The 27,743-nt window shown below is 43.4% G+C and overlaps 1 protein-coding gene across 1 annotated transcript in view; it reads right to left on the bottom strand.

Moving 5' to 3' along the window:
* Positions 1-27,416, bottom strand: part of LOC139420951 (ATPase sarcoplasmic/endoplasmic reticulum Ca2+ transporting 1) — a 31,180-nt gene extending 3,764 nt beyond the window's left edge. The window contains exons 1-24 of the mRNA XM_071171385.1: positions 27,342-27,416; positions 27,003-27,139; positions 25,630-25,647; positions 21,769-21,851; positions 19,631-19,735; positions 19,085-19,223; positions 15,568-15,648; positions 14,962-15,047; positions 14,545-14,700; positions 12,625-12,766; positions 12,178-12,344; positions 8,416-8,504; positions 8,162-8,264; positions 7,822-7,953; positions 7,422-7,547; positions 7,033-7,251; positions 6,749-6,860; positions 6,298-6,521; positions 5,882-6,102; positions 5,400-5,602; positions 2,797-2,882; positions 1,765-1,898; positions 902-1,019; positions 161-278 (exon numbers count right to left, since the gene is read on the bottom strand). Coding sequence (XP_071027486.1) covers positions 161-278; positions 902-1,019; positions 1,765-1,898; positions 2,797-2,882; positions 5,400-5,602; positions 5,882-6,102; positions 6,298-6,521; positions 6,749-6,860; positions 7,033-7,251; positions 7,422-7,547; positions 7,822-7,953; positions 8,162-8,264; positions 8,416-8,504; positions 12,178-12,344; positions 12,625-12,766; positions 14,545-14,700; positions 14,962-15,047; positions 15,568-15,648; positions 19,085-19,223; positions 19,631-19,735; positions 21,769-21,851; positions 25,630-25,647; positions 27,003-27,120 — 2,980 coding nt within the window. The 5' untranslated portion in view covers positions 27,121-27,139; positions 27,342-27,416. The remainder of the gene's footprint in view (positions 1-160; positions 279-901; positions 1,020-1,764; positions 1,899-2,796; positions 2,883-5,399; positions 5,603-5,881; positions 6,103-6,297; positions 6,522-6,748; positions 6,861-7,032; positions 7,252-7,421; positions 7,548-7,821; positions 7,954-8,161; positions 8,265-8,415; positions 8,505-12,177; positions 12,345-12,624; positions 12,767-14,544; positions 14,701-14,961; positions 15,048-15,567; positions 15,649-19,084; positions 19,224-19,630; positions 19,736-21,768; positions 21,852-25,629; positions 25,648-27,002; positions 27,140-27,341) is intronic.
* Positions 27,417-27,743: the final 327 nt, after the last annotated feature.

Genomic DNA, 27,743 nt, shown 5'->3' with positions numbered 1-27,743 from the left:
TTTTTGTGTGATTTTGTTGTCAGCACATTCAACTATGTAAAGAAAAAAGTATTTAATAAGAATATTTCATTCATTCAGATCTAGGATGTATTATTTTAGTGTTCCCTTTATTTTTTTGAGCAGTGTAGATTTAATCGAGAAAAGATGTGTGTGTACTTACCCTCCAGGTAATTGCGGGCCACAAACTTGAGGACCTCGTCAATGAGGATGACGGGGAAAGAGAGCTTGAGCACCACCATCCATTTCTCCACATTCAAGTGGGTCAACTTAAAGATCATCTGCAGCGGAGAGGACAGGCACATTTCAGACACGTATCACATACTACTACTTAGTTATCACATACTCTTACGGCTAGATTCAATCCGATCGGCCCTTTTATGCTATGCACCTTTTTAAAAGCAATGTTTCCGTGTTTGCGTAGACCACTCACTGTAAACGCTGCATATGTCGGCTCAATCGGGGAAATTACCTTTAAATGTAAATCACACTATAACGTCCCAGATTGAATCTAGGCCTTACTCAGTTGTCAAATACTCTTACTCAGTTATCCCTCTTAGGGCTCTATTAAATCTGTATCGCTGATTCATTACAGATTATGTGATAGAAATGTTCAGGTTGAGCAGACATATGTAGCGTTTACCGTGAATCCGCCGATAACGCGGCGACATTGCCTTTAAATTTCAATCATGCTCTAACGCTGAATATCACAGTAAAGGGGAGTGGATAACAATAATGTCTGTATAACAATAATGTTTGACTGGGAGAGAGAGCGAGAAGCAGACAGAAGGCGAGAAAGAGAGGCAGAAGGAGATCGAGAGAGTAAGACAGAGAGGTGGATGTAGGATCAAAACTAGTGGTCCTTGGAGCCGGAGGGTTGTGGTGTGAGGTCAGGCAGACTCACGGGCATGGGGTCGACGTAAATGATCACGAAGTGGAGTGACATGGAGAGGGACATGGCTCCAACCAGCCACAGGTTGCTCCAGGGGGGCATGCGCAGCAGGGACTGGTTCTCAGACAAGCTGGGAGGGGGAAGGGGGGGATGGGGCGGAGGGGTTACGTAATCCACGCTGGCTAAACACTGTGTGTGTGCGCGGGCGCACTGAGATTTTTAGATCCTTCTTGAAATGTACATTTGATTTGTGGATCCAAATAAAGTATTTAAAATGTGTGTGTTCATACGCTGTTATCCACAGAGGTGTGTGTCCCAAGAGGTGTGCTAAAGCATGTGTAGATCTGAGATGACATGGTGAAGGATGGAGGATAATGTCTGTTCTGCACGTTTAATCTAAAGTTACTCTTCCAATGTCTTTGGGGTTACACTACACTTTCAACGTTATAGCTACTTTTGGGATTGGGCTTTCATATCATACTCTTGATACTCTGTGTTTTAGAAACGCACTGTTATAGAAGTGCTATAATTTATAAACGTAAACAAAGTGTTTTATATAACTTTACTGTTCATGTTCCACCTCTAAATTGATATACTGTGTGTGTATCAAGAATTACAGTGCTAACAAACTACCAATGTTGCTAATTCTGAGGACCCAGATTAAACCTACTCCTGTCCTGCACTACAAAGCATGTCAAATGGATAATCTCCATTGAAAGTGCTGTTTTAGAGTAGGCTTAATCTGGGACTGGGAAACAGGCCTTTTAATGTTATGCCTAATTGAATCTAGCATTTCTACCATGAATCTTCAAACATTGCTTTATATTGAACCAGACAGGAACCAAAGTTGCTTCTAGCTCTATTTGCAGTCTGACCTATTGAGGGCATTGCACATCTCGATGGTGACCAACACAGACAGGGCCATTGTCATGGGCGGAGCGGCCTCAAACACCTCACAGTGGACGCCGACAAAGTCCTCGTTTTCCTCGTGGCACTGCATGAAGTGGGACTGAGGAGAAAAATCCGAAATTAGGATGGAACCATTTACTGGATTATCACAATCATTCACTGTACATTTTTGCTAAGTAAGACGTTTAAATGTAGATCCTAGGTAGACCCTACACCTAAGATGAAAAATCTCCAAGATTGATGATGATCATGATGGTCTATGACCTTTAATGTATTTTAAATGAGGATCTCTTGATGATAATTATGGTTTTAGACCAATGACCAATGAATTTGGAACTGCAGTGGCACTTTTGTACTTTGTACGGTTCCTTAAATTATTTGGTGAAGCCATAGACAAATCTTTACATTGTGTCGAGTTTTTAAAATAAAAATAAAAAACAATAGTTGATATCTGATACAGTTAGTATCTGATATTAGTATCTGATACAGGTGTGTTGGTGCTGGGCTGAGACAAATGCCTGCACACCCAGTGAAGGTGGAGACCACTCCCTGTTCTACATCCCAAATGGCACCCAATTTCCCATAGTGCACTACTTTTGACCAGAGCCCTATGGGCCCTATATAGGGAATAGGGTGCCTTTTGGGACCTCTGCTCTACTCACCGGACTACGTTTTTGCTGAATGACTCATTTAAATGTAAGTCCTAGGTAGCCCGTACCCCCCACGAATGTATAGGATTTTTTTTTAAAGATATATATATTCAGATCTACGTGGATAGCAATGAGCTAGGCATAGGGTTCCAATTTTGGATTGGTGATGCTACCAAAGACGTTGGATTTTAAGATGAACGACTCAAGCCGTTTACCATTGTCTGCTTAAGGGGGTACCTCTCCCATAGACACCAATGAGATAGCAGTCTGCTTAGTTCATTGACTTCCATTGAAAGAAAAATGTGGGAGGTCTTGCCCTCCTCTTCCGTATCTGATGCTGCTACTCACCAGCTGATAGAAAGACACACCAGGGCCGTCTTCACTGTAGAGGAACCACCAGGCCGCAGCAGCAACGGTGGCAGCACCGACGTAGCCTGGAACACACACCACAGGAGGTCAGGTAACATTGATCTCAATTATAATTGGTCCTATTTGATTTCCTTTTTCTGTTGGAAGTATCGAGATGAGATGATGACATACTTTGTTGTTTATTTGCTTTGCATCACTTTTTAATTCAATTTTTTTGTATCTACTGTGTTCCTTTATCACGAGGATGTTCAGAAACAGTATAACATTAATTTGATTATTGCTTTGGCTTCAGTTTGTGTCCCACCACCATGCCAATAAAGCACTGCTCAATTTGAATGTGGTGTTGTAGAGAGGGGGGTGTCTACGCTGTGTGCCAGTGGAGGCTCCTCAGAGGAGGAAGGGGTGTTTTTTGTTGTTGTGAAACAGTTATCCTTTTTAGATAAACTATACTAAATATACACAACACCAAATAATGGATTAAAGGTCTACAGTAGAATCAACAGTACTCTGTAGGGTAGCACCATGGTGTAGCTGTAGGACAGCTAGTTTCCGCCGTCCTCTGACATGTTTTCCACCCAATCGAAGGATCAGAGAATGAATCTAGTACTGAAAGCATAAGCTACAGCTAACTAGCACTGCAATACATAAAGTGTGGTGAGTAGCTGACTCAAAGAGAGAGAACGACAATAGTTGAACAGTTTTGAACAAATTAATTTCTTCAAAAATGAAGGTGAAGCGAGAGAGAAAGCTAGCTATATTTCTTTGCATATTTTTTTTCACTTCCACTTACTGAGCTAGTGAATGCAGCTAATTACTTTAGCCTACTCAAACACCCGGCTCAAACAGAAAGGGATGCTATGTTAGCTAGCTAGCTTTGGGTATCCAACACTTGAACTCTTCTAAGTTAAGGTAAGCTTTTGGTTTTATAAATGTATTGCCACTGGAGCCCCCACCAGTGCAATGGCTAAACTGCTTGCTGACTGTACTGTGTGATTGTAGCGGGTTTACTAATGTGTTAGTTCTAGTAGCTATGTTGACTATGACATTAGATGATATGGTGACAACGATGTAGGCTGTGTGTAGCGGTTATGATATGAAGGCTTGGCTTGGAAAGTTTTTTTTTGCCTGGTCACAGACAACTGATGTGTTGTGCACTGAAGTCCACAAGCGAAAAGAACTGTGAAAGGAGGTCGATCACGTAGATGCGAGAAGGATATATACTACAAGAAAAGTAATCATGCTGTTTGTATGTGGCTGCTATGAAAGTGAACTGTGTTTGTGTGTGATCAGGGGTATATTCATTCTGCCGATTCTGTTAAAACGTTTCTTAAACAGAAGCAAACGTACATAAAATGGGGACAAACGTACCTGAATTTGTCCAAGAGAAACTCTCGTTTGTAACTGTTGGATTAATGATTACACCCTAGATCAGCTAGATGTAGGCAAGAGTGTGGAAGGCGGTATTGAATGTGTCACTGTCTGTCACCTTGATTACTCAAATTTCTCTCGACCTCTGCAACTACATTGTAAACTTTCATTCATAGGCTAGGATGTAGAAATCTAATGATGGGTATAGGGAAAATGTGAGTATCACGCAGTAGCCTAAACCTATCAATGTTACATTGAGCCCGGGGGAATGGAATATAAATGACAGTTATACAATATGCTGTAATAGAAATAAAGCCATGCTCATTAAAAAAAATCATCGTCCTCCCTCATCTTAAATGGCACCGACCACAACTGCTGTACGCCCAGTCGGTGAGGGTTGAAAGCTCTAAGCGTTTGACGTTGGGTCAGGGTTGTATTTAGATTTACGACTGAGCCAGGGATAGTTCAGGGTTGGAGAGTCAGACATAGCTTCATGAGATAGAATTAGGTCAGAGATGGATAGTGAGCATAGCATCTATGTTGAACCTGGAACATGACTCTGTTCCAGTATCCACACTAGCGTACTACATAAGCCCCATGTATAACTACTGCTAACAGGTCCCATGTGGCTCAGTTGGCAAAGCATGGCGCCTTGCAACGCCAAGGTTGTGGGTTTGATTCCTACGGGGGACAGGTATGAAAAATACGTTTCTCTGGTTAGGAGCATATGCTGAATTACTCAATTTTGTTCGTTCATGTAAAAAATGTGTTATCTTGTTTGTTACACTTGTTTGTTACACTTGGAAGATCTGATTAAAATCAGATCACAAGGAGTCTTTTAATCGTCTACACCTGTCTAAAAACGTGGGCACAATTTAGAATGTGGACAAAGGCTGCATGTTAGCACCAGGTATAGACGGGGCTTTAGACACAATATCCACCATAGCATACTATTTAGAGACAACTTCCACACTATCAAACTACTTAGAATGAGGCAATGTATTGGTCATGCATTCACAGTGGTATTCTAGTGACCCCAACAGTTGTTGAAGGAACATGAGAGGAGGAAAGCATAATGGCCAGTGCATTTGTAATGGTTTTGTTTTGTATTTAATGTTTTTGATGTGTTCCTGACTTCCCAGAATACATTTCCATGCAAATGGACAATAAAAATGCTGTCATATTATATGGTATGGTATCTTATCCTATCGTACCTCCGATGGCGAGGTATCTGAAGAACAGCCATCCAGAGATGAGGGGCTCCTTGGGGGAGCGGGGCAGCTTGCCCATGATGTCCAGGTCAGGGGGGTTGAAGCCCAGGGCAGTGGCAGGAAGACCATCAGTCACCAGGTTGACCCACAGCAGCTGGACAGGGATCAGAGCCTCGGGCAGACCCAGGGCAGCGGTCAGGAAGATACTGAGAGAGATGGAGGGATGGATGAGGAGAGCGAGGGAAAGAAAGAGAAAACAAAGAAAGGAGAAGAGTATGTTTTGACTAGAACTGTGTGTGGCAGTCATATTGCTGTTCTTGCTCACGGTGGTGTCTTGACAGCCAATACAGGAGCGTGACCAAGTAGTTAGGCTGCTACTACAGTGAATCTCTGTCTTCCGTCTGGATTGGCGTTCAACCACGGTTATGTCTGTCGCGATGGGGTCACGATGTGGTCACTTCAACCCATCCCCCCCGAACACTCACCAGACGACCTCACCAACGTTGGAGGAGATGAGGTAACGGATGAACTGCTTCATGTTGTTGTAAATGGCTCTGCCCTCCTCGACAGCTGCCACGATGGAAGAGAAGTTGTCATCAGCCAGGACCATCTCAGAGGCAGACTTGGCAACGGCAGTGCCAGAGCCCATGGCGATTCCGATCTCGGCCTTTTTCAGGGCGGGGGCATCGTTCACTCCATCTCCGGTCTGGTGGAGGAAGCGAGAAAGAAGGAAGAAAAGAGAAGGTAGAGAAGGAGGACGACTGTTAGTGATGTGTTCTGTTATGATGTGAATCGTATTTCCGCACATATTCTGGTTTTTTTTTGTAAATTGGATGGTTGTACAATAAGCTTTTGAGTTTTGAATAGGAGTGTCTCCTCTGTTCCTGTTCCCTCCTCTCACCATGGCGGTGATCTCGTCGAAGCCTTGCAGGAACTCGACGATCTTGGACTTGTGAGAGGGCTCAACGCGGGCATAGCAGCAGGCCTTGCGGACTGCTTTTTTTTGCTCGTGGAGGGGCAGATCGTCAAACTCACGGCCAGTAAAGGCTCGGCCAGTAGTGTCCTCATCCTCGGTGAAGATGCCAATACGACGGCAGATAGCCACGGCGGTTCCCTTGTTGTCACCTGGGAGGGAGGGAGGGAGAGAGAGAGTGAAGTATTGTATTGTTTGTTTTTTTCTCAATTTATTTCAGTCCTCTCTGAGACCACCAGAGTGAAATATAATGGAGGAAAGACAACCAACGGAGAAGAGGTAGATGGATGGAAACAGTGGGAGTGATAAAGGTTTTCCAGAAATCCTGGTTAGAGGATTCTTGGAAAAGCAACAGATTTTAGCAGTCCAGCATACTGACCAGTAATCATGATGACGCGGATGCCAGCAGCCCTGCACAGCTCGATAGCTCCAATGACCTCCTTACGAGGGGGGTCAAGCATTCCCACGCAGCCCACGAAGGTAAGGTCAGTCTGAGGACCACAGACAGAGCGAGAAAGAGAGGAGATGTAGGGTAAGTGCTTCGGATGAATTTAGAAATTCCAGTAGTACTGTTTGTATTTACCTAGTAACTCAGGAACCCCTTTCTTTACCTAGAAATTAATACAGTAGGTACTTAAATCCCCCCCTTCTCTCCTTTCTCACCTCGTAATCGCCGAACTTGGTGGCGTCTTCGAGGTTCATCTCTTCCATGCGGAGGGGTGTGTCTCGGGTGGCCAGTGCCAGGCAACGCAAGGTGTCACGGCCGGTACCCCACTCCTTGATCACAGCCATGATCTTGTTCTTGACAGGCTCGGACAGGGGCACGCGGGTAGTGCCAACGCGCACATATGCACACCTCTCAATAACACCCTCGGGAGCGCCCTAGGGAGAGGGTGACGGAGGGAGAGAGAGAGAGAGCGGTCAGAACTCAAGGAGCATTTAGGAACTTCATAAACAATCACTGCAAGATTTCTATAGAGATTATTGATATGAACATGTCACCGGGACCTTTACTCTGAGCATTTCCATGGAGACTGTTGACGTTCTCTCACCTTGACGAACATCTTGTTGCCGACAGCGGCCTTAGAGGACTTTGCTGGGGAGCAGAACACTGACATGGACTTCCTGTCTCTGGAGAACTCCAGGGTGAACTCCTTCTTCATCAGCTGCTTGATCACCTGGGAGAGAGACGGAGAGGACATGGGTTAGAGAGGGAGGGAAGAGAGGGTTTAGAAATGAAGGCAGGCGTTGTAGAGGGAGAAATGGGAGGTAGGCTGGAGAGGGGAGGGAGGGAGGAACGAGAGGGATGAGATGGGGAGTAGGGGAAGTAGGGGAAGAGGGGAGCCAGATGGAAAAGAGGGAGGTGAGAGAGGGTGGACTGGAGAGAGGGCAGAAAGGGGGAGGAAAGGAGGGGTAGAGGAAAGGTGGAGGGAGGGAGGAAGGAAGACTTACAGAACAACAGGCGTTGGCTCTGTCGGGCTTGGACAGGCCACGCACTTCAGTGTTGAACACGTTCATCTTCTCAACCAGGCAGCACAGAGCGGTCTCAGTGGCCTCGCCCACCTTCTCATAGATACCCTTAGACTGCAGGAGAGAGGGAGAGGAGAAAGACACTATCAGATCTGGGCTAGACTAATACACATATCAGATCTGGGCTAGACTAATACACATATCAGATCCATAAAATAACAGCTACACATATACAGATACTGAGTGCTGACAAAGTACCACGCACACACACGCACGCACCCAAACTCACAAACACACACACAGATAGAAAGCTTCTCCTTACATCGTTGTAGTCCAGAGAGGAGTCATTGCACAGAGCACAGATGGTGGACAGCTCCACCAAGCCATCATACTGGCCACACTTCACTAACGCACCGTTCTTAGTACTGAGAGAGAGATGGAGAAGACAGTAAGCAGGTGTGTGTGTGTGTGTGTGTGTGTGTGTGTGTGTGTGTGTGTGTGTGTGTGTGTGTGTGTGTGTGTGTGTGTGTGTGTGTGTGTGTGTGTGTGTGTGTGCCCATGTCCAGCTATACTCACACTTCTCCCTCAGGGGTGTACTTGGAACCAGAGATGTCGAAAGAACCCAGAGAAACGCTGTCTCCCTCCACTTTGTCAATGATGAACATCTGGAACCACACCACAAAGACACAACACACACTACTTAACTATGCACTTTAAAAAAGCCAACTGATCAAATTTCTTAATCAGCGTTATTTTGTGAGTTGGGTGGACTTTAGAAGGACAATAAATGGATCTAATGTGTGTGTGAGTAATTTTTGGAGTAAAATGACAAATTCATGTTTACCTTAGGGAGGCAACAATGTATGTTGGGTCTGCTGCAGTATGTGCCAAATGTTGAGCATACTCACAATCCTATTGCAGTTGGCTGCCTTACAATTGTACGTTGAATCAACAGACTATAATTGAGGTGAGCTGAATTTAAACGAGCTTGATGAGTAAAATTACAAAATGTATGTTTGCTCAAAACCACTGAAAACGAGAGCCATCATTATCCTATTTTCCAGCATGCTTTATTGCAGTTAGACTTTTTCAATACCCGTGTTTTTGCTTTCATCAAGCAATCATACCCCTTGACTTATTCCACCTTTTGTTGTTACAGCCTGAATTCAAAATGGATTAAATTGATTTATTTTCTACACAGAATACCCCATAATGACAAAGTGAAAACATGTTTGTAGACATTTTTGTTTTCGTCAATTTCGCACTATAGCATTTTCCAGCCCTAACGCCAGATTCTAACATCAGCTCACTTTACGTTGTAGTGGGAGGGGTGGCCATATTTGAGGTGTGTCCTTAAAAATACGAGCAAAAGTGACAATTTAATGCAGTGCTAATGGGAAGTTTTAAGACTCACAAAAAGCAGGTCTTTGCAGTTGATAATTGCATGGATTTTGAGAGCAGAAGTGCAGCCTATCCAGCCGTGATGCACAGTGAGTGCCCGTGGAAGAGAGATGTGATTTTATGCCGCTGAATCTAGTATTTAGAAACATAAACTATTGGTTGCTCTCCATTTCGTTTAAATAAGAACCAAGCATAGCCTACCCTTCCCTTAATCAAGGCTGGTTAAGCACCATCACATAGGTGCATCTTTTTAGCCTGGCCATTAGCCAACTAGTTTATGAATAAGTTTAAAAGTTTTTGCCCTCATGCTTTTTTCATTAGCTAGTCAAAATTCACATACCTACATACTTCATTTCGCTTGTTTGAGTAGGCTATCCATCCCCATTTTCAAAGAGCGCTCCTCATCCAAATAACGTTACCAAAGACACCCGCGCTCCTTCAAACTATTCAATCCCCCTATAATGCCATATCAATGCTGTATTTTTTTCAGAATCTGACCTAGGACATAGGCAACGATACAATTGACAGGAGTCTAGTTTGTATATAGACGTGCGAATGTTACGCGTAAAATCATACAGGCGTACCTGTGCAAACTCACAGACCTTTACAGTACTTATATACCTCCAGTCCAGTGTGCAGAGGTCCCTCCATATGAGCATGTGTACCCCGTTATCCTGAAAGAGTTAACTGAAAACCAGCTGGAGAACACAGGAGGCGTTTACAGTATCTCTGCCCACTTGTGGATTTCAATTTGAGCCTCCCAAGGCCTAGAAATGTTTTATACGTTTATAAGCAATTTATGATATCAAGCTTCTGACCCGATCCTTTAAAAAAAATATTGTTGTTGGTTTAAAAAGCAGGTTGGTTGTGTTTCGTTTAATTTGATTGAAAAACAAACTTATTAGAAATATTCACATCCATGGGTTTATGGTGATGAAGTAAACTGCTACATGGCTCAAATGCAATGCAAATTTCATCTGCTATTTCCGCGGTGCAAATATGATCTGTAGATGGTTCCATAATGTTTATAAACATTACATTTGCCAGTAGTATATTGGTGTGGACATTTCCCCTTTCTCTTTATATTTGATATTTATCCAGCACCAGTGAAAAGTTTGGATGTGCATAAAACCCTCCATAGTCTAAGATGTATGTATTATGCCCACAAGGAGCAGTTATGGTGCCTGTAACTGTATTTAGACAGAGACTATTTAAAAGAAGTTGCCGTTTCGTTTTTATTAGAATTTGATTTTTAAAAAATGATACACTGTCTTTTTAGGCCTTATCAATAGCCTAGTGAATTTAATCTAGTTTATGACTACGAAAGGCATGTCCATGTCCAGACTGCATTTATGGTAGGCCTAGAGCCCCTATAGCAGTGCAAATGCTATAGCCTATTTAACAATGTATTTCCATACTAAAGCAATGCAATGCTTATATAAACAGTTCGACTGCAAACATGTTCAACATATATTGCAAATATGGGGCAGGCTATTTAACAAAATAGGTGATAATGGAGTAACATTCGAATTGGAGTTGATAACAACGCAATCCACAAAAGACTGTAAATACACAACTTGAAGCAACCACATATTTAGCCCTGGATCACGTTCTGATTGGCCAGCAAGCCTCGACACACCAACAACTGGTTTATTTATCAAAACGTGCCACCGCCAGCAACTGTGCCTATAATTATGCTGGTGAAAATAGCACAAATATTTTTGACACACCCCTGAAACTATAGTGCTACTGTCAGTGCCTAGATTTACCGCTGCGTTAGATTTGTTGAAATAGAGCCCATCAACTCCATTTCATGTATTTTAAATTCAGGCTGTAACACAACAAAAATGTGGAAACAATCAAGGGGTCCGAACACTTTCTTAAGGCACTTATTGGTTGATTACATTGGTTGATTGGCTGATTACACAAATAACATACACTGAGTGTACAAAACATGAGAAACACCTTCATAATGTTTAGTTGCACCCCCTTTTGCCCTCAGAACGGCCTCAATTTATTGGGGCATGGACCACAAGGTGTCGAAAGCGTTCAACAGGGATGCAGGCCCATGTTGACTCCATTGCTTCCCACAGTGTCAAGTTGGCTGTACAGTATGTCCTTTGGTTGGTGGATCATGCTTGATGCACAGGGAAACTGTTGAGTGTGAAAAAAACAGCAGCGTTGCAGTTCTTGACACACTCAAACCAATGCGCCTGGCACCTACTACCATACCCCGTTCAAAGGCACTACAATCTTTAGTCTTGCTCATTCACCCTCTGAATGGCTACACATACACTATCCATGTCTCGATTGACTCAAGGCTTAAAAATCCTTCTAAAACTTTTTTACTCCCTTTTACAACGTGTCTCCTCCCCTTCATCGACACTGATTGAAGTGGATCAGGTGACATCAATAAGGGATCATAGCTTTCATACTGGATTCACCTGGTCAGTGTTCCTAATGTTTTTCAGAAACTAATCCAATCTGTTAGTAGTTGGACGTTTTGCACCCGTTACTGAGCCGTTACTGAGCCATTACCCGTTACTGTCTGTTCCAGTGTATATGATTTAGGTCGTCTCATTAATCAGTCTTCCCTTCCCCGGCAGTCATTCTCAATGCAGGCTGCAGGTGAATAAAAGTTCCAATTGCTGGATATCCTCACTTTGGACTCCAATAGGAATTACACATCACTTTGCAAGTCAGCATTGAGGTTTGAATCAATGTAAAATTGTAAGGCAACCGGCTGCAATAGGATTATGTGTTTCCTCAACATTTGATCAACAAATTACACATATTTTTTTTTTACAGTGTGTTGGATCTCTGATGTGTTTGTTTGTGTGTGTGTGTGTTTGTACGGCGTGTGTGTGTGTTTGTAAGGCGTGTGTGTGTGTTTGTAAGGCGTGTGTGTGTGTTTGTAAGGCGTGTGTGTGTACCCACCTTGGTGACACACATCTGGTTAGTGGTGAGGGTGCCAGTCTTGTCGGAGCAGATGACGGAGGTGCAGCCCAGGGTCTCCACAGAGGGCAGGGAGCGGACGATGGCATTCTTCTTGGCCATACGGCGGGTACCCAGAGCCAGGCAGGTGGTGATCACAGCGGGCAGACCTGGGAGGGAGAGAGAGGGGGGAGAAGGGGGACAGATGGTAGAGAGTGAGGGGAAAAGAGTGTTATTAGTTATACAGTAAACCGTACAGTAAATGTTCATGTTCTTGTGAATTGAAACCTCTCTTGAGACCTGAAGACATGCATTCGTTTTGCTACATAGGCTTTAGCCCAGGTTAACACAGTCTTGAGGGTGATTGGTTGATCGACTTTTGTCCACTTTACTTTGACCCATCTAGACTTTTTAGATTCGATTAGTGCTAGTCCAGTATCAGTTGCTCACCCTCAGGAATGGCAGCCACAGCCAGGGCCACAGCGATCTTGAAGTAGTAGACTGCCCCGCGGATCCAGGAGCCTCCATGGACAGGGTCATTGAAGTGGCCAATGTTGATCATCCACACGGCAACACAGATCAGGGAGATGACCTGTTATGGAATAGACAACCACAGGTTGTCAGATAAACCCTGGTTTAAAAATATATATAATATAATTGTCATCATTGCACTATTGGTTTCCTTACATTCTAAGTCTATGGACAAGGTATGACTTGGTTTCATTTCCCTGACACTGTTTCCAAATGCTTACGTAATTACCATTTGTTGCACAAATCCCACTGTCATTTTGAAATTTGGGTGAAATATCCCTTTAAGATGTATCAAATCAAAATGGGCAAAAATTGGCTACTTGACCGTTTTAAGGCCGTCAGGAAACTCATCTTGTCAAGTTGCAACAACTAAAGTGTAGTGTAGTAGAATTGTAGTAGTGTAGCTGTAGTAGTAGTAGTAGTAGTAGTAGTGTAGCAGCCGTAGTAGTAGTGTATTAATAGTAGTGGAGTAGTAGTAGTAGCAGCTGTAGTAGTAGTAGTGTAGTAGTAGTAGTGTATTAATAGTAGTGGAGTAGTAGTGTAGCAACTGTAGTAGTAGTGGTGTAGCAGCAGTAGTAGCAGTGTAGTAGTAGTAGTGTAGCAGCAGTAGTAGCAGTGTAGTAGTAGTAGTGTAGCAGCAGTAGTAGCAGTGTAGTAGTAGTAGTAGTATCGCAGCAGTAGTAGCAGTGTAGTAGTATTGTAGTAGTAGTATAGCAGTAGTAGTAATGTATTAGCAGTGTAGTAGTGTAGTAATAGTAGTAGTAGTAGTGTAGTACTAGTGTAGCAGCAGTAGTAGTAGTGTAGTAGTAGTAGTGTAGCAGCAGTAGTAGTAGTAGTAGTAGTAGTAGTAGTAGTGTAGCAGCAGTAGTAGTAGTGTAGTACTAGTAGTAGTGTAGCAACAGTAGTAGTAGTAGTAGTGTAGTAGTAGTAGTGTAGCAGCAGTAGTAGTAGTGTAGTAGTAGTAGTAGTAGTAGTGTAGTAATAGTAGTAGTGTAGCAGCAGTAGTAGTAGTGTAGTAGTAGTAGTAGTAGTGTAGCAGCAGTAGTAGTAGTGTAGTAGTAGTAGTAGTAGTAGTAGTGTAGCAGCAGTAGTAGTAGTGTAGAAGTAGTAGTGTAGCAGCAGTAGTAGTAGTGTAGTAGTAGTAGTGTAGCAGTAGTAGTAGTGTAGTAGTAGTAGTAGTGTAGTAGTAGTAGTAGTAGTAGTAGTAGTAGTAGTGTAGCAGCAGTAGTAGTAGTGTAGTAGTAGTAGTGTAGTAGTAGTAGTGTAGTAGTAGTAGTGTAGTAGTAGTAGTGTAGTAGTAGTAGTGTAGTAGTAGTAGTAGTGTAGTAGTGTAGTAGTAGTGTAGTAGTAGTAGTAGTAGTAGTGTAGCAGTAGTAGTAGTGTAGTAGTAGTGTAGTAGTAGTAGTAGTAGTAGTAGTAGTAGTAGTGTAGCAGCAGTAGTAGTAGTGTAGTAGTAGTAGTGTAGCAGTAGTAGTAGTGTAGTACTAGTAGTAGTGTAGCAGTAGTAGTAGTAGTAGTAGTAGTAGTAGTAGTGTAGCAGCAGTAGTAGTAGTGTAGTAGTAGTAGTAGTAGTGTAGCAGCAGTAGTAGTGTAGTAGTAGTAGTAGTAGTAGTAGTGTAGCAGCAGTAGTAGTAGTGTAGAAGTAGTAGTGTAGCAGCAGTAGTAGTAGTAGTGTAGCAGTAGTAGTAGTGTAGTACTAGTAGTAGTGTAGCAGTAGTAGTAGTAGTAGTGTAGCAGCAGTAGTAGTGTAGTAGTAGTAGTAGTAGTAGTAGTGTAGCAGCAGTAGTAATAGTGTAGTAGTAGTAGTAGTAGTAGTATAGTAGTAGCTGTCTGTCTCACCTTGGAGAGCTGCTCTCCGAACTCGTCCAGTTTGGCCTGCAGGGGTGTCTTCTCCTGCTCTGTCGCAGCCATCTGGTCGCGGATCTTCCCAATCTCTGTAGAGACACCAGTTGCCACGGCTACGCCGATAGCCTTGCCTGATGCAATGTTGGTGCCCTTGAGGGATAGACAGAGGGAGCGAGATAAAGGGAGGGGGAGAAGGGGAGACAGAAAGAGAGAGGGGAGAAGGAGATAGTGGAAAGAGTGAGAGTGAGAGGGGAAAAGAGGGAGCGGTCAATGAATGGCTGTAAGGGTGGAGGAGATGGAGAGTAGAAGAGGGCAGGAGTGTGGAAAATGACAGTTAGATTGATGGAAAGATTCCGAGATGGAGGAATAGAAAGATAGATAGATGGATAAATATATAGGAGAGTCCCTCACAGAGAAAAGCATGTTCTTCTTGTCCTGGTTGACAGCTCTCATGTCTGGGACGGCATCAGTGTGCTTGATCACACTGACAGACTCACCTGAGCGAGGTGAAAGACAGAGAGGCAGATAGAGTGAGAGAGTTTTACAACAAAAATGTTTTACATGTATTTATAATAGGGCTGTCAAAAGATGAAACATTTAATCAAGTTAACTCTCAGGATTTTATTGCAAATTCCAAGTGTAATTTAAAAATGTTCATACAAAAAACATTGCAAGAATATTGACGTCTTGATTTTGTCTAAAATAATGGTTCAAATTGAGAAAGCGCACTTTACTGAACCTCAATGTCAACTTGTTTTTACATGGCATTGTAGATTTTAGCTGTATATATCATGTATTTTGGATGTTTTCAGTGTATTTTCAATGCTTTCAGACAATGCGGGGAATGTTTTCAGTGTATTTTCAATGCTTTCAGACAATGCGGAAAAAAAGAGTGCACTAAAATGACAAAAAGTGAACTCGAGTTAACTGATTAACTCTGTCAGCCCTCATTTCTTTTTTATTGTGGTCTTGTAAAGAAGGTTACGACTGACAGTCAGAGTTGATAATATCACTCACCAGTGAGGATGGACTGGTCAACCCGCAGAGTAGTAGAGTTTATTTTGACGAGTCTGATGTCAGCGGGGACTTTGTCACCAACTGGGAAAGAAAGAACAAACATACACAATGTTAGCTCATAGTAGCTGTCTCAACTTCATGCATACACACACACACACACACACACACACACACACACACACACACACACACACACACACACACACACACACACACACACACACACACACACACACACATTCCACTCCACTCCACTTCAGAGTTCATTTCACGTATGTTCAAACATAATTGCTACACTGGAATCCACAGTCTTTATCACAATCAAGGTTTTCCCTGGATAACATTGTGCTTAGTCTGACTTATTTTTACAGTGTATTCTGTCCAACGCACTGCTTTTTAACATTGTCAAAATATCACCATTTGACATCTTGACTCTTCAGTAGGGCAAAATTAGAGCGAGAGAATTGATCATGGAGAAAAGTCCCCTCATCCAACTAGTCTTGACTCTCGAGGCTAAGTTTATTAACCCCTACCAACCCAACAAAGCCTCAGGACAGTCTGATCCAACCACATTATAACCAAACGAAAAAAATCTATTATATTACCTATTCAGAAAACACTTGTACTATTTACTCGTTGTAACAACACTGTACATAGTTAATAATATAACATTGAAACTTGTGTTTTTTAATTTGAACTGTTTTTTTGTGATTGCCAAAGCAAGTGACATACACAATGTAAAACATTGCTTCCCATGCCAATGAAGAGCCAATGAATTGAAAGTACATGCCAATGAAGAGCCAATGAATTGAAAGTACATGCCAATAAAGACCCAATGAATTGAAAGTACATGCCAATAAAGACCCAATGAATTGAAAGTGCATGCCAATAAAGACCCAATGAATTGAAAGTGCATGCCAATAAAGAGAATGAGAGAGAGAGCCAATAATGAGAGTGAGAGAGAGAGCCAATAAAGAGAGTGAGAGAGAGCCAATAAAGAGAGTGAGAGAGAGCCAATAAAGAGAATGAGAGAGAGAGCCAATAAAGAGAGTGAGAGAGAGAGCCAATAAAGAGTGCGAGGGAGCCAATAAAGAGAGTGAGAGAGAGCCAATAATAAGAGTGAGAGAGAGAGCCAATAAAGAGAGTGAGAGAGAGAGCCAATAATGAGAGTGAGAGAGAGAGCCAATAATGAGAGTGAGAGAGAGAGACAATAATGAGAGTGAGAGAGAGAGCCAATAATGAGAGTGAGAGAGAGAGCCAATAATGAGAGTGAGAGAGAGAGACAATAATGAGAGTGAGAGAGAGAGCCAATAAAGAGAGTGAGAGAGCGCCAATAAAGAGAGTGAGAGAGAGCCAATAAAGAGAATGAGAGAGAGAGACAATAAAGAGAGTGAGAGAGAGAGCCAATAAAGAGTGAGAGAGAGCCAATAAAGAGAGTGAGAGAGAGAGCCAATAAAGAGAGTGAGAGAGAGAGCCAATAAAGAGAGTGAGAGAGAGAGCCAATAATGAGAGTGAGAGAGAGCCAATAAAGACAGTGAGAGAGAGAGCCAATAAAGAGAGTGAGAGAGAGAGCCAATAATGAGAGTGAGAGAGAGAGACAATAAGTGAGAGACAGTGAGAGAGAGAGCCAATAAAGACAGTGAGAGAGAGAGCCAATAAAGAGAGTGAGAGAGAGAGCCAATAATGAGAGTGAGAGAGAGAGCCAATAATGAGAGTGAGAGAGCCAATAATGAGAGTGAGAGAGAGAGCCAATAAAGACAGTGAGAGAGAGAGCCTGACGTGACTGACTCGTCTTAGAACTCTGGATGAGTAGCAACACTGAAAGCCGACCCCACGGACAGACAGAACGAGAGGGAGAGAAAGACAGAGGGCAAGACACAGCGATATGATAGCAAACAGGTGTATGGGGGAGAGAGAGAGAGAGGGTGTAAGAGAGAGAGATAGATAGACGGGTGTGAGTACTAAGCACACACGTTATCACTCTCAAATTCAACATCAAATTCAGATTGCTTTATTGGCATGAAATATAATTTGTAGATATTGCCAAAGCAGTATAGTGGTACAGCATTTCAGTACAATGGAATGAGGATAATGAAATACAGTTAATTTCAGTAGTAATAATAACAGTACATCTAATCATGTATACAGGTACAACACTACTGCTGTATTGTGGAATCTTCGGTCATTTTTTATTTCATTAAATAAAAATAGGATTATAAAAATAAAAATAAAGAATGGCTAATAAATAAACAACAAAATGTATGGATGATGGTTACACTGTTTTACTGTCACTTACAGTATATACAGTATATATAACTTTCTCTCATTCTCTCTACACCTCCCTCTCTCTTACCCTCTGATTGCCTTAAAAGGACCCACTGTCTCAAGGACACAAGGACAGCCACCCTCCCTCCCTTCTTCACACAATGACACTTAGTCATTGTCATACGCTTTCTATCCCTCTCTCTCTCTTTCTTACCCTCTCAAATATGCACGGGCACACACACACACACACTCGTTCACAATGCCAAGCCACACATCTAGTACATTGGTGCAGGTCCCGTGTGGCTCAGTTGGTAGAGCATGGCACTTGCAACGCCAGGGTTGTGGGTTCAAAAGAAAACATGTATGGACTCACTACTGTAAGACTCATTGGATAAGAGCCTCTGTAAAATGACTAAAATGTCAAATATAAATGTAATGCATTAATTATAGTGTTTGTTCTTAGGTCACCTGCTAAATTTGGAAATTCTGCCTGCAAAATGAATAACACGCATTCAACATTAAAATGTGCCCTTATTGGTCAAATCTGTCCCTTTATCTATACTTGGATCAGATTAGCCAACCCTAAACCTAACCTTAACCATTAGAGCGATAAAGCAATCTGACCCAGGACCAGCCGCTGGTATGCATCCCAAATATCAGCCTATATCCTGCATCAGTGGTTCCCAACCTTTTTCAGTTACTGTACCACCAAGTGAATTTTGCTCTGCCCTGAGTACCCCTGAAGTACCCCCTCATGTGCATTTTACCAGTAGCCCTATGGTGTCATGAGTCTTCTCAAGTACACTCTGTGGATAAGCCAAGTACCCTCAGGGGTCCTGGGGCCTACAGTACATAGTGCACTACTTTTGACCAGAGCCCTATGACTATAAAGTGAATAGAGTGCCCTTTGTGATGTGTCTGTCAACCAGTATACTGACAATATTCACTATGGGTATTAGGCCTTGTTTGTTTATTTATTTTTCTTGGGGGGTAATTTGCTAATAGCAAACCCTAAAGACGTGATGTTCATCTGAGAGGATTTGACAGATTCAAGCACTTTGACATATTTTGTGACAAATTGTACACCCTTCGTCTCTGATAGGCCAGGTAGATTCTCTCTCGATTACATCAGATCTACATTCATTTTTAGTGGCTTGTGGGTATTGGGGCTATGGGTCGACTTGGAACTGGGCCTACAACTCTTGGGCCGGTTGGGGTAGAAGTTGCCCTTGGGCACAGATCTGAATCTTACCGGACACCTCCACCACATCTCCAGGGACGATCTCCCTGGCCTTGATCATCTGGACGTTCTTCCTGTCCGACCGGTAAACCTTCCCCATCTCAGGTTCATACTCCTTCAGAGCCTCGATGGCGCTCTCTGCATTGCGCTCCTACAGGGCAACAATAACCCCACAGAACATCAGTTCCTCCTGACCTCCCGCCCAGAAGTGTAAAGCCAGACTTATGCCAATATGGCCACCCCCTACACCCGTCACATCCACCCCCTCCCCGCTCCCTCGTCCCATAACCCCCCTATGTGTGAATCCGTGTACATAGTTTCCAAATGACCACCACAAGGCCAATATGGACCCGCTGCTTGTGGCTTGCGGTAACCCGATCGTCCCTCTGTATTTTTACTGTGGGACTGGGGGCTGCTGCATTTCCCCCTTTAACACCCCCCCACCCCGCGGTTAACACATTCTGACCCTGAGCGGGTAAACTAATGCATGTGATGTATTATGTGTGTGTGTGTGTGTGGTGTTTGTGTGTGTGTGTGTGTGTGTTTCCACTAACTGACCTGCCAGACTCCAACGATGGCATTAGCGATGAGAATGAGGAGGATGACTAAGGGTTCCACGAAGGCTGTGACTGTTTCCTCACCTTCCTCAAACAAGGCCAACACCTGAAAGCGAGAGAGAGAGAGGGAGAGAAAGAGAGGGAGAGAGAGAATTTATGTTTAGTGACAATGGAATGGAATGCATTTTTATGACACTTGACAGTATGCGCCTATATCAGAATCACTTTTTTCCACTCTATGCCAGCCTTTTTTTGTATGCGTGTCCGTGTGATAGAGGGAGTTTTTGAGTGTGTGTTTCCTCACGTGTGTGTATGCGCTTTCGTGTATGTGAGTGTAACGAGTTGTTGTCACTGGTCTGTTTTAGGAAAGAGGCTGTGTTGACATGGACACAGATCAGTTCTGATCCACTGAAGCAGAGTGAGAAGCAATGTAACCCACAGAGAGAGACAGAAATCCCTCCATCTCTCCATTATGTTATACGTCCATCCATTATTCTTTATTGCCTATTCCTTTGTCCAAACCGTCCTCTTTTTACCTTCTTCCATCGCCTCTCCCTTCTCTACTCCGTTGTTCCTTAGTGCAATGATTTCATTCTTCCATCCTCTTTCTTTCCTTCTTTCTTTCTTTCTTTCTTTCTTTCTTTCTTTCTTTCTTTCTCTCTCTTTCTTTCTCTCTTTCTCTTTCTCTCTTTCTTTCTTTCTTTCTTTTGCTTGTTTCTTTCTTTCTTTTCTTGTTTCTATCCATTTATTATCTTATTCCCTCTCTTTTAAGATCTCTACATTGTAGCCTCCTCACACGTACCATGCTATCGTAGAACCCTTCCATTCCTAGCAAAACTTCACTTGAAAGTACATGAGAAACATTGCAACAATATTGCCAATGCATTTATGCATTCACGCAGTATATCAACTTAATAATATGTCATTCATAAATGCATAATATAATCACTACAGTGTCTTCCTCAACCATATGCTGTATGTACCTATCATCATCGGTTTGTTTGTCTTTGCAACAATCAATGCCATTGTGCAACACTGTCTCTCTCTTGCGTTCTCGCCGGCAATCCTTCGTTCCTTTCATCCCTGACCTTTGTGGAAGGATACAGTTTCTCGGCCTGGCTTGAGACTTTCTTAAAATAACGCGGGCCTCTCTCCCCTCGCGCCCTCTTGTCACACACATGCACGCACGCACGTACACACCATGCACACACACACACACACACACACTATATCGCACACACACACCATTCTTTCTAAGGCCATAATGACAGCTGGCCAGGGACAGAGCGTAGAGGGCTGGGGGGGGGGGTTACAACATTGTGTCACCCCCCCCCCCCCCCCCCCCCAAAACAGATTTGAAAAGAGAGAGCGAGACAGGAGGGTGGAGGGGAGACAACAGTGAAATGAAATAGTGAGAGAGAGGGATGGGGGAGGGATTCCTAGAGCGAGCGAGCGAGTGAGTGAGTAAGCGAGGGAGTGAGAGAGGGAGGACATCAATCCATGTGAAATATAACTTGACGGGTCACAGCATGTGTTCTGTGTGTGTGTGTACGCAAATCATAATTGACCTGTGTGTGTGTACAGTATGTGTCTTTCACTGTGCAGGTATGTAACCTTGTGTGTGTGTGTGTGTGTGTTAGCTTTCAGTGTCCTCTCATGGCCTTTGCCACCATGCACAGCTGCTACGCTGAAACATTTACCCATCCTGCGTTGGGGTAAGGAGAGGACGTGGAGGGAGGAAATTGACAGGAAGTGACCTCACAGTGACCTTACAGGTGCTAACACCAACAAACAGATACATTCACCCAAACCTATTGACCTGTATAGACCCTAACCCACTTGTGGAGATCTGAGAAGACTCAATAGGTATTAACAATACATGAATATCTTCCCCTTGCTCTAATTACACTAATCATTGAGGAGCAGACCAGATGACATCACTTTGTCTTATACCAATGAAGTTTGGAACAGAACATCTGAAGTCATTCACCATTCTAACGCAGCAATGAATCTAGCGACTAGGAGGTCATGTCTTTACCTTGTCTTGTGTCATTACTCTGCAATCTTTCCCCTGTAACCCATAGCAATATCTTTTTACCATAGTCGGTCAAAATCAGTGACAACATTTTGTCTACTTACAAAAGAGATGCAGGCAGCCAGCAGCAGGATTCTGACCAACAGATCCTCAAACTGCTCTACGACCAACTCCCAGATGGTCTTACCTGAGAGAGAGAGAGAGAGAGAGATAGATAGATAGAAAGAGAGAGGCAGATAGATAGAAAGAGAGAGGCAGATAGATAGAAAGGGAGAGGAAGATAGATAGAAAGGGAAAGGCAGATAGATAGAAAGAGAGAGGCAGATAGATAGAAAGAGAGAGGCAGATAGAAAGCGAGGCAGATAGATAGAAAGAGAGAGGCAGATAGATAGAAAGAGAGAGGCAGATAGAAAGGGAGAGGCAGATAGATAGAAAGGGAGAGGCAGATAGATAGAAAGGGAGAGGCAGATAGATAGAAAGGGAGAGGCAGATAGATAGAAAGAGAGAGGCAGATAGAAAGAGAGGGGGGAATGAGAATAATGTCAGTGTGTGTGTGGATCTGTGTGTGTTGGCAGGAGTGTATTAGCACAATACAACAATAAAAATATTGCCAAATGAAATCGCAATACTACTATCTCATGATTGTTTTGTGTGGTTACACACGCAGACAAATCAGACCTAAAGAGGAGTGCACTCTTCAAGACACTTGCCAACATCATGCAATGTGGAAACCAACAGAAATGTTCCCTAGCAACGTGCACGCCCGGCCGACCACCGCAAAACCTTGTCACTTAAATCTCACTCGATTGATTGTTTTCACTTTACTCCTGCGATTCTTTCATTCTCTTGCTTGTGCCTGTCGTCGTCGTCGTCCCCCCCCCCCCCCCCGTTATGACCGCAGATACATTGGCTTTCCGTTGAATCTATAAGAACGCTAAAGCTTCGTCTCGACACTTACAGTACCAGTCAGAAGATTGGACACACCTACTCATTCCAGGGGTTTTCTTTATCTTGACTATTTTCTGCATTGTAGAGTAATAGTGAAGACATCCAAACTATGAAATAACACATATGGAATCATGTGGTAAGCAAAGAAGTGTTTAACAAATCTAAATATGTTTTACATTTGAGATTCTTTGAAGTAGCCAGCCTTTGCCTTGATGACAGCTTTGCACACTCTTGAAAAAGCTAGCATCAAGCCTAAGATCACCATGCCAAAGCCAAGCATCGACTGGAGTGGTGTAAAGCTCGCCGCCATTGGACTCTGGAGCCATGGAAACGCATTCTCTGGAGTGATGAGTCACGCTTCACCATCTCACAGTCCAACTGACGAATCTGGCTTTGGCCAGGAGAATGCTACTTACCCAAAATGCATAGTGCCAACTATAAAGTTTGGTGGAGGAAGAATAATAGTCTGGGGCTGTTTTTCATGGAATCAGGCTAGGCCCCTTAGTTCCAATGAAGCGAATTCTTAACTCTACAGCATACAATGACATTTTAGACGATTCTGTGCTTCCAACTTTGTGGCAACAGTTTGGGGAAGGCCTTTTCCTGTTTTAGCATGATAATGCCCCTTTGCACATTTCTGTCCATACAGAAATGGTTTGTCGAGATTGATGTGGAAGAACTTGACTGACCTGCACAAAGCCCTGACCTCAACCCCATCAAACACCTTTGGGATGAATTGGAACACCCACTGCGAGCCAGGCCTAATCGCCCAACATCAGTGCCCAACCTCACTAACACTCTTGTGGCTGAATGGAAGCAAGTCCCCGCAGCAATGTTCCTACATCTAGTGGAAAGTCTTCCCAGAAGAGTGAAGGCTGTTATGGCAGCAAAGAAGGGACCAACTCCATATTAATGCCCATGATTTTGGCATGAGATGTTCAACGAGCAGGTGTCTACATACCTTTGATCATGTAGTGCATGTCTGGTCTCACAAACATTGTAAAGTAGGTGTAATCCAGAGCCAAGCGTGTTGATTTATAATCCAAGGGTATCCTGCTATTGATACACTTGTTGATTTATGCTAAATAAAGTGACAACAACAGTAATTAATGAAGGGTCCTCCTGAGTGGTGCAGTGGTCTAAGGCACTGCATCTCAGTGCTAGCTGTGCCACTAGAGATTCTGGGTTCGAGTCCAGGCTCTGTCGCAGCTGGCAGGGATATCCTTGACTCATCGCACACTAGCGACTCCTGTGGCGGGCTGGACGCAGTGCACGCTGACAAGGTCGCCAGGTGTACGGTGTTTCCTCCGACACATTGGTGCGGCTGGCTTCCGGGTTGGATGGGCATTGTGTCAAGAAGCAGTGCGGCTTGGTTGGGTTGTGTTTCGGAGGACACATGGCTCGATGAGCGATGAGACAAGACTGTAACTACTACCAATTGGATACCACGAAAAATAGGAGTGATTTCTTCTTTTTTTTATATAAAATAAAATAACTGTAATTAATGAGGCAGTCGAGACAGCGCAGGTGAGTGCAAATAGGGTAGACAGTGCAAGTGTTTGGTGGTTACAGCCCTGTCTCTCCCCTTTATGTTAATGTGTAATATATGCAAATACATGCATACATGCAAATATATGCAAAGTAGGCACATATACGTTCCCTTATTTTAACACACAAACAAATAGCTGATATAATAAGAAAATGTATATATATGAGTGCATCCCACCCCCACCCCCACCCCCCCGCCGCCCCCCAAATATTGGGACATTCTACAATAAATTGAATATCTAAATTCGCACCTAAATCCCTGGACTCCATTCATTATTTGTCCGTGCCAGTAAAATTTTTATGTGCTACAATTCAGTCAATATCTGGTTTGCAGTGCCTTCATCCATTGTCCAAATGTTGCATTTATTAGAATTGTTTTTAAAACTTTTTAACAATTTCGATGACCATGTCTCTATTGCATCACGATGATATAGTACTGTCAGAGGTGAGAATCATAACCGTTACAGGGAGGAATAGTCAGTGTGATAATAATCTCTCATGGGTAGACACATGCAACACAACTGGAAGGGTTCCCACTAGATAACACAGCCACAGAGTCAAAACTGGGTATATCATTAAATTAAATTAAATTGGCCTTAATTTAAGGTTAGGATTAGGCATAAAGTTAGAAGTGTGGTTAAGATTAACGTTAAGTTTAGGGTTAGGTTTAAAACACAGGAGGCTGCTGAGGGGAGGAAGGCTCATAATAATGGCTGGAATGGAGTGAATGAAATGGTATCAAAAACATGGAAATTGTGTGCTTGATGTGTTCAATACCATTCCATTTATTCTGTTCCAGCCATCACTATGAGGCGGTTTTCCCCAATTGAGGTGCTACCGGCCACCTCTGGTTTAAAATCCGATTTTTAGAAGAGAAATTGTAGAAATGGGTGGGGTTTATGACTTTGTGATTGTGTTAACTAGTGATAACCCAATTGAAGTTTTTACTTCTGGGTTTTTGAGGTTTTGTGTGACAGATGGGATGGGTATGTAAGGACACAGATCTGTGCATAGGAAGATCCTTTTCTTTCAGGGTTATGAGAAGTTTGACAAGAAGAGTAATCCCATTCACAACCTCCCCTTCCTTCTCTCTGAAGTGTGTAGCCACTCCCTGTCAAGCATCGGATTGGATAAGAAATATGGCTACTCTACACCAACCAATCCAGTGATTTTAAAACCTAGAGGGGGCATATACAGGGATAAATGGGTGAATCGGAATGTCTGGAGGGTTTGTGATGACAGATGTCACGATGGCACGACTGACAGGAAGTCCATCATCCCAGGCAGGAAGCAGAACAACAGGTGTGTATGTGTGACTGCAAATGTGTGTGACATGGTGGCAAGAAATAAAGAGGTAGTGTGACTGATGGGATGTGTAACCTCCTGGACATTGGGACAGAAATAGGAGAGTGTGTGCAGACCGACCACAGACAGGTGTGTGAGGGGCAAAGATAACGTTGGGAACTCACCAATCTCAGCTGGCAGCTCTGTAAAAGGGGAAAGCGAGAGACGGGAGATTATTACCATAGCATTGCTATTTGCTACTAACATTGCTAATTGAGATCAGCATTAGGCCTGCTACCTCTAACTTTGATAGCAGAAATGCTAATTCTGCACTGTTTGTTTAAACGTAAAGGACCAGATTTACGAAGCCTTTGTTTCCACCTGTTTCACGGTCAGATCAGGTCATTGAAAATACAGGTGCAAACTTGTGCACTTGATACAAATGCCTATAGTTAATTAGCTAAAAACCTTTACTTAGCTCATGTCATCCACCTTTTGATTGATAACTTACGTCAGGACTGAAATCTCTCTGAACTCATTTCAAACCTTCAAATGATGCAAAAACAAAAACATGAAGAAACTGGTATTGCACAACTGTGATTCTACTTTATTTCTAAAGGATCGAACTAAGTGGTTTTCTTTAGCAAACGTTTGCAAACGAGTGTTAGGGCCTTGGTTTGTCCCAGGTCGGCCCGTCAGTAGCCATAGCAAACCTCTGTCCTTCTCACTGACCTCTGATTGGTTAGCCAATCAGAGCCTTGAGTCTGTCGTTGCTTTTGATTGGCTGGATGAGACAATGACTATACCAATGCTTCATATCATGATTTAAGCACGGATGACCAAGAAGAAACATTTTTGTAAAAAAAAAAATATATTATCATAAGCTTCATAACTTGACTTTTGCCTCTGTATATCAAGTCTGATGCTTAGCCCCTCAATGTTATTATCAAGTGTGCTAACTGCAAATACACTCAAAGAAAAGGACTGATACAACAGTTATGCAAGTAGAAGTTGTCATGAACTTCTGGAATCCAACCAACCACGATAGAGAGCCTGTACTGGACTGATCACAAACTACACTACCCAAGCATCCTTTGGTGCCGCTGACCTTCAAATGGCATCTGCCGCACCATCACAAGGTCACGTGAACCATTTTGGTTGCCGTGTGCCAATGTGTCAGTCAGCCAGCCAGCCAACGGCCAATCACAAAGAGTCAACATCCGACCTTCCCCTCTTCATAACCAAAACAAAGACTAACTATTGTCCAAGCCAGTGGAACACCTGTTGCTGTATGTATGTATGTATGTCTGTCTGTCTGTCTATCCCTCCATTGCATTCATCCTTTCCACAGCATTTAGGACCAATGAACCCCATTTTGGGTCTGCACCTCTACACCCAACCAGATCCTCCTCCTTTTTCTCCTCCTCTTCCTCCTCCTCACCATCATCTTTCCAACAAGCCCTATCCCTCCTCTTATCTATCTCCATGTACCTCTGTGCATCCCTTGGTTTCTCTATTATTTTCCATCCATCCATCCATCTCAGTCTCTCTTTCTCACCATTGTGACCATATCTGGCCAGGTTCTTCTTGAACTGTTCTGGTGTGAGGCCGGTGGTCTGGTCGACACCAAAGTATGACACGACCTCTTCCGGCTCTTTTGCGTGTGCATTCTCCATCCTCACCAAACAGGAGACGCTTCAGAAGAAGAGAACAAAACAAAGACACGTTTAGGACACGTCTGTCCAGTAATGCGTGGCTTGGCGCAGTAGGTAGTTCTCCAGTTATGAGGTTTTACAACCAGAGAAATTATTTGTTACCCATCACTCTATAAAAGTGTGGGATTGGGATAAAAACTGTCAACCCCCTTCGTACTCTCTCTCACAACTCTCTCTCTCACCTCTCCGGCAAACTGGAGCCCTGGACTGACAGAAAGTGCAACCTGGCACAGACTCATGAAAAGTTTTATACAGACACAAAAGTGGTGCGATTGGTGCTCTCTCACCATGCTCTTGCACCTCATTGGCTGAGGGGAGCAAAAGTGGGTGGGCCGGGAGGGTCCTGGGGGGGGGGGGGGGGGGGTCACGCGTGGAAGAATTGGTCACCAACTGCAGAGGGGGTCCGCTGTCTGCCGTCAAACTGAAAATAAGATGTGTTTTTGGATCGAGCATGGTCAGTAGAACAGGGAGGGGGAGATAGGGGCAGGGGTGCTTTGAATGAGAGGTAGGGGGCATTTAATGATGGGTCCAGTGTGGCAGATAGGACAAAGGGGGGGAGGGGGTACAGAGAGAGAGGTAGATAG

This window comes from Oncorhynchus clarkii, chromosome 12 (assembly GCF_045791955.1).
Source record: "Oncorhynchus clarkii lewisi isolate Uvic-CL-2024 chromosome 12, UVic_Ocla_1.0, whole genome shotgun sequence".
Lineage (NCBI taxonomy): Eukaryota > Metazoa > Chordata > Actinopteri > Salmoniformes > Salmonidae > Oncorhynchus > Oncorhynchus clarkii.
This window is presented reverse-complemented; position numbering and strand designations above follow the sequence as displayed.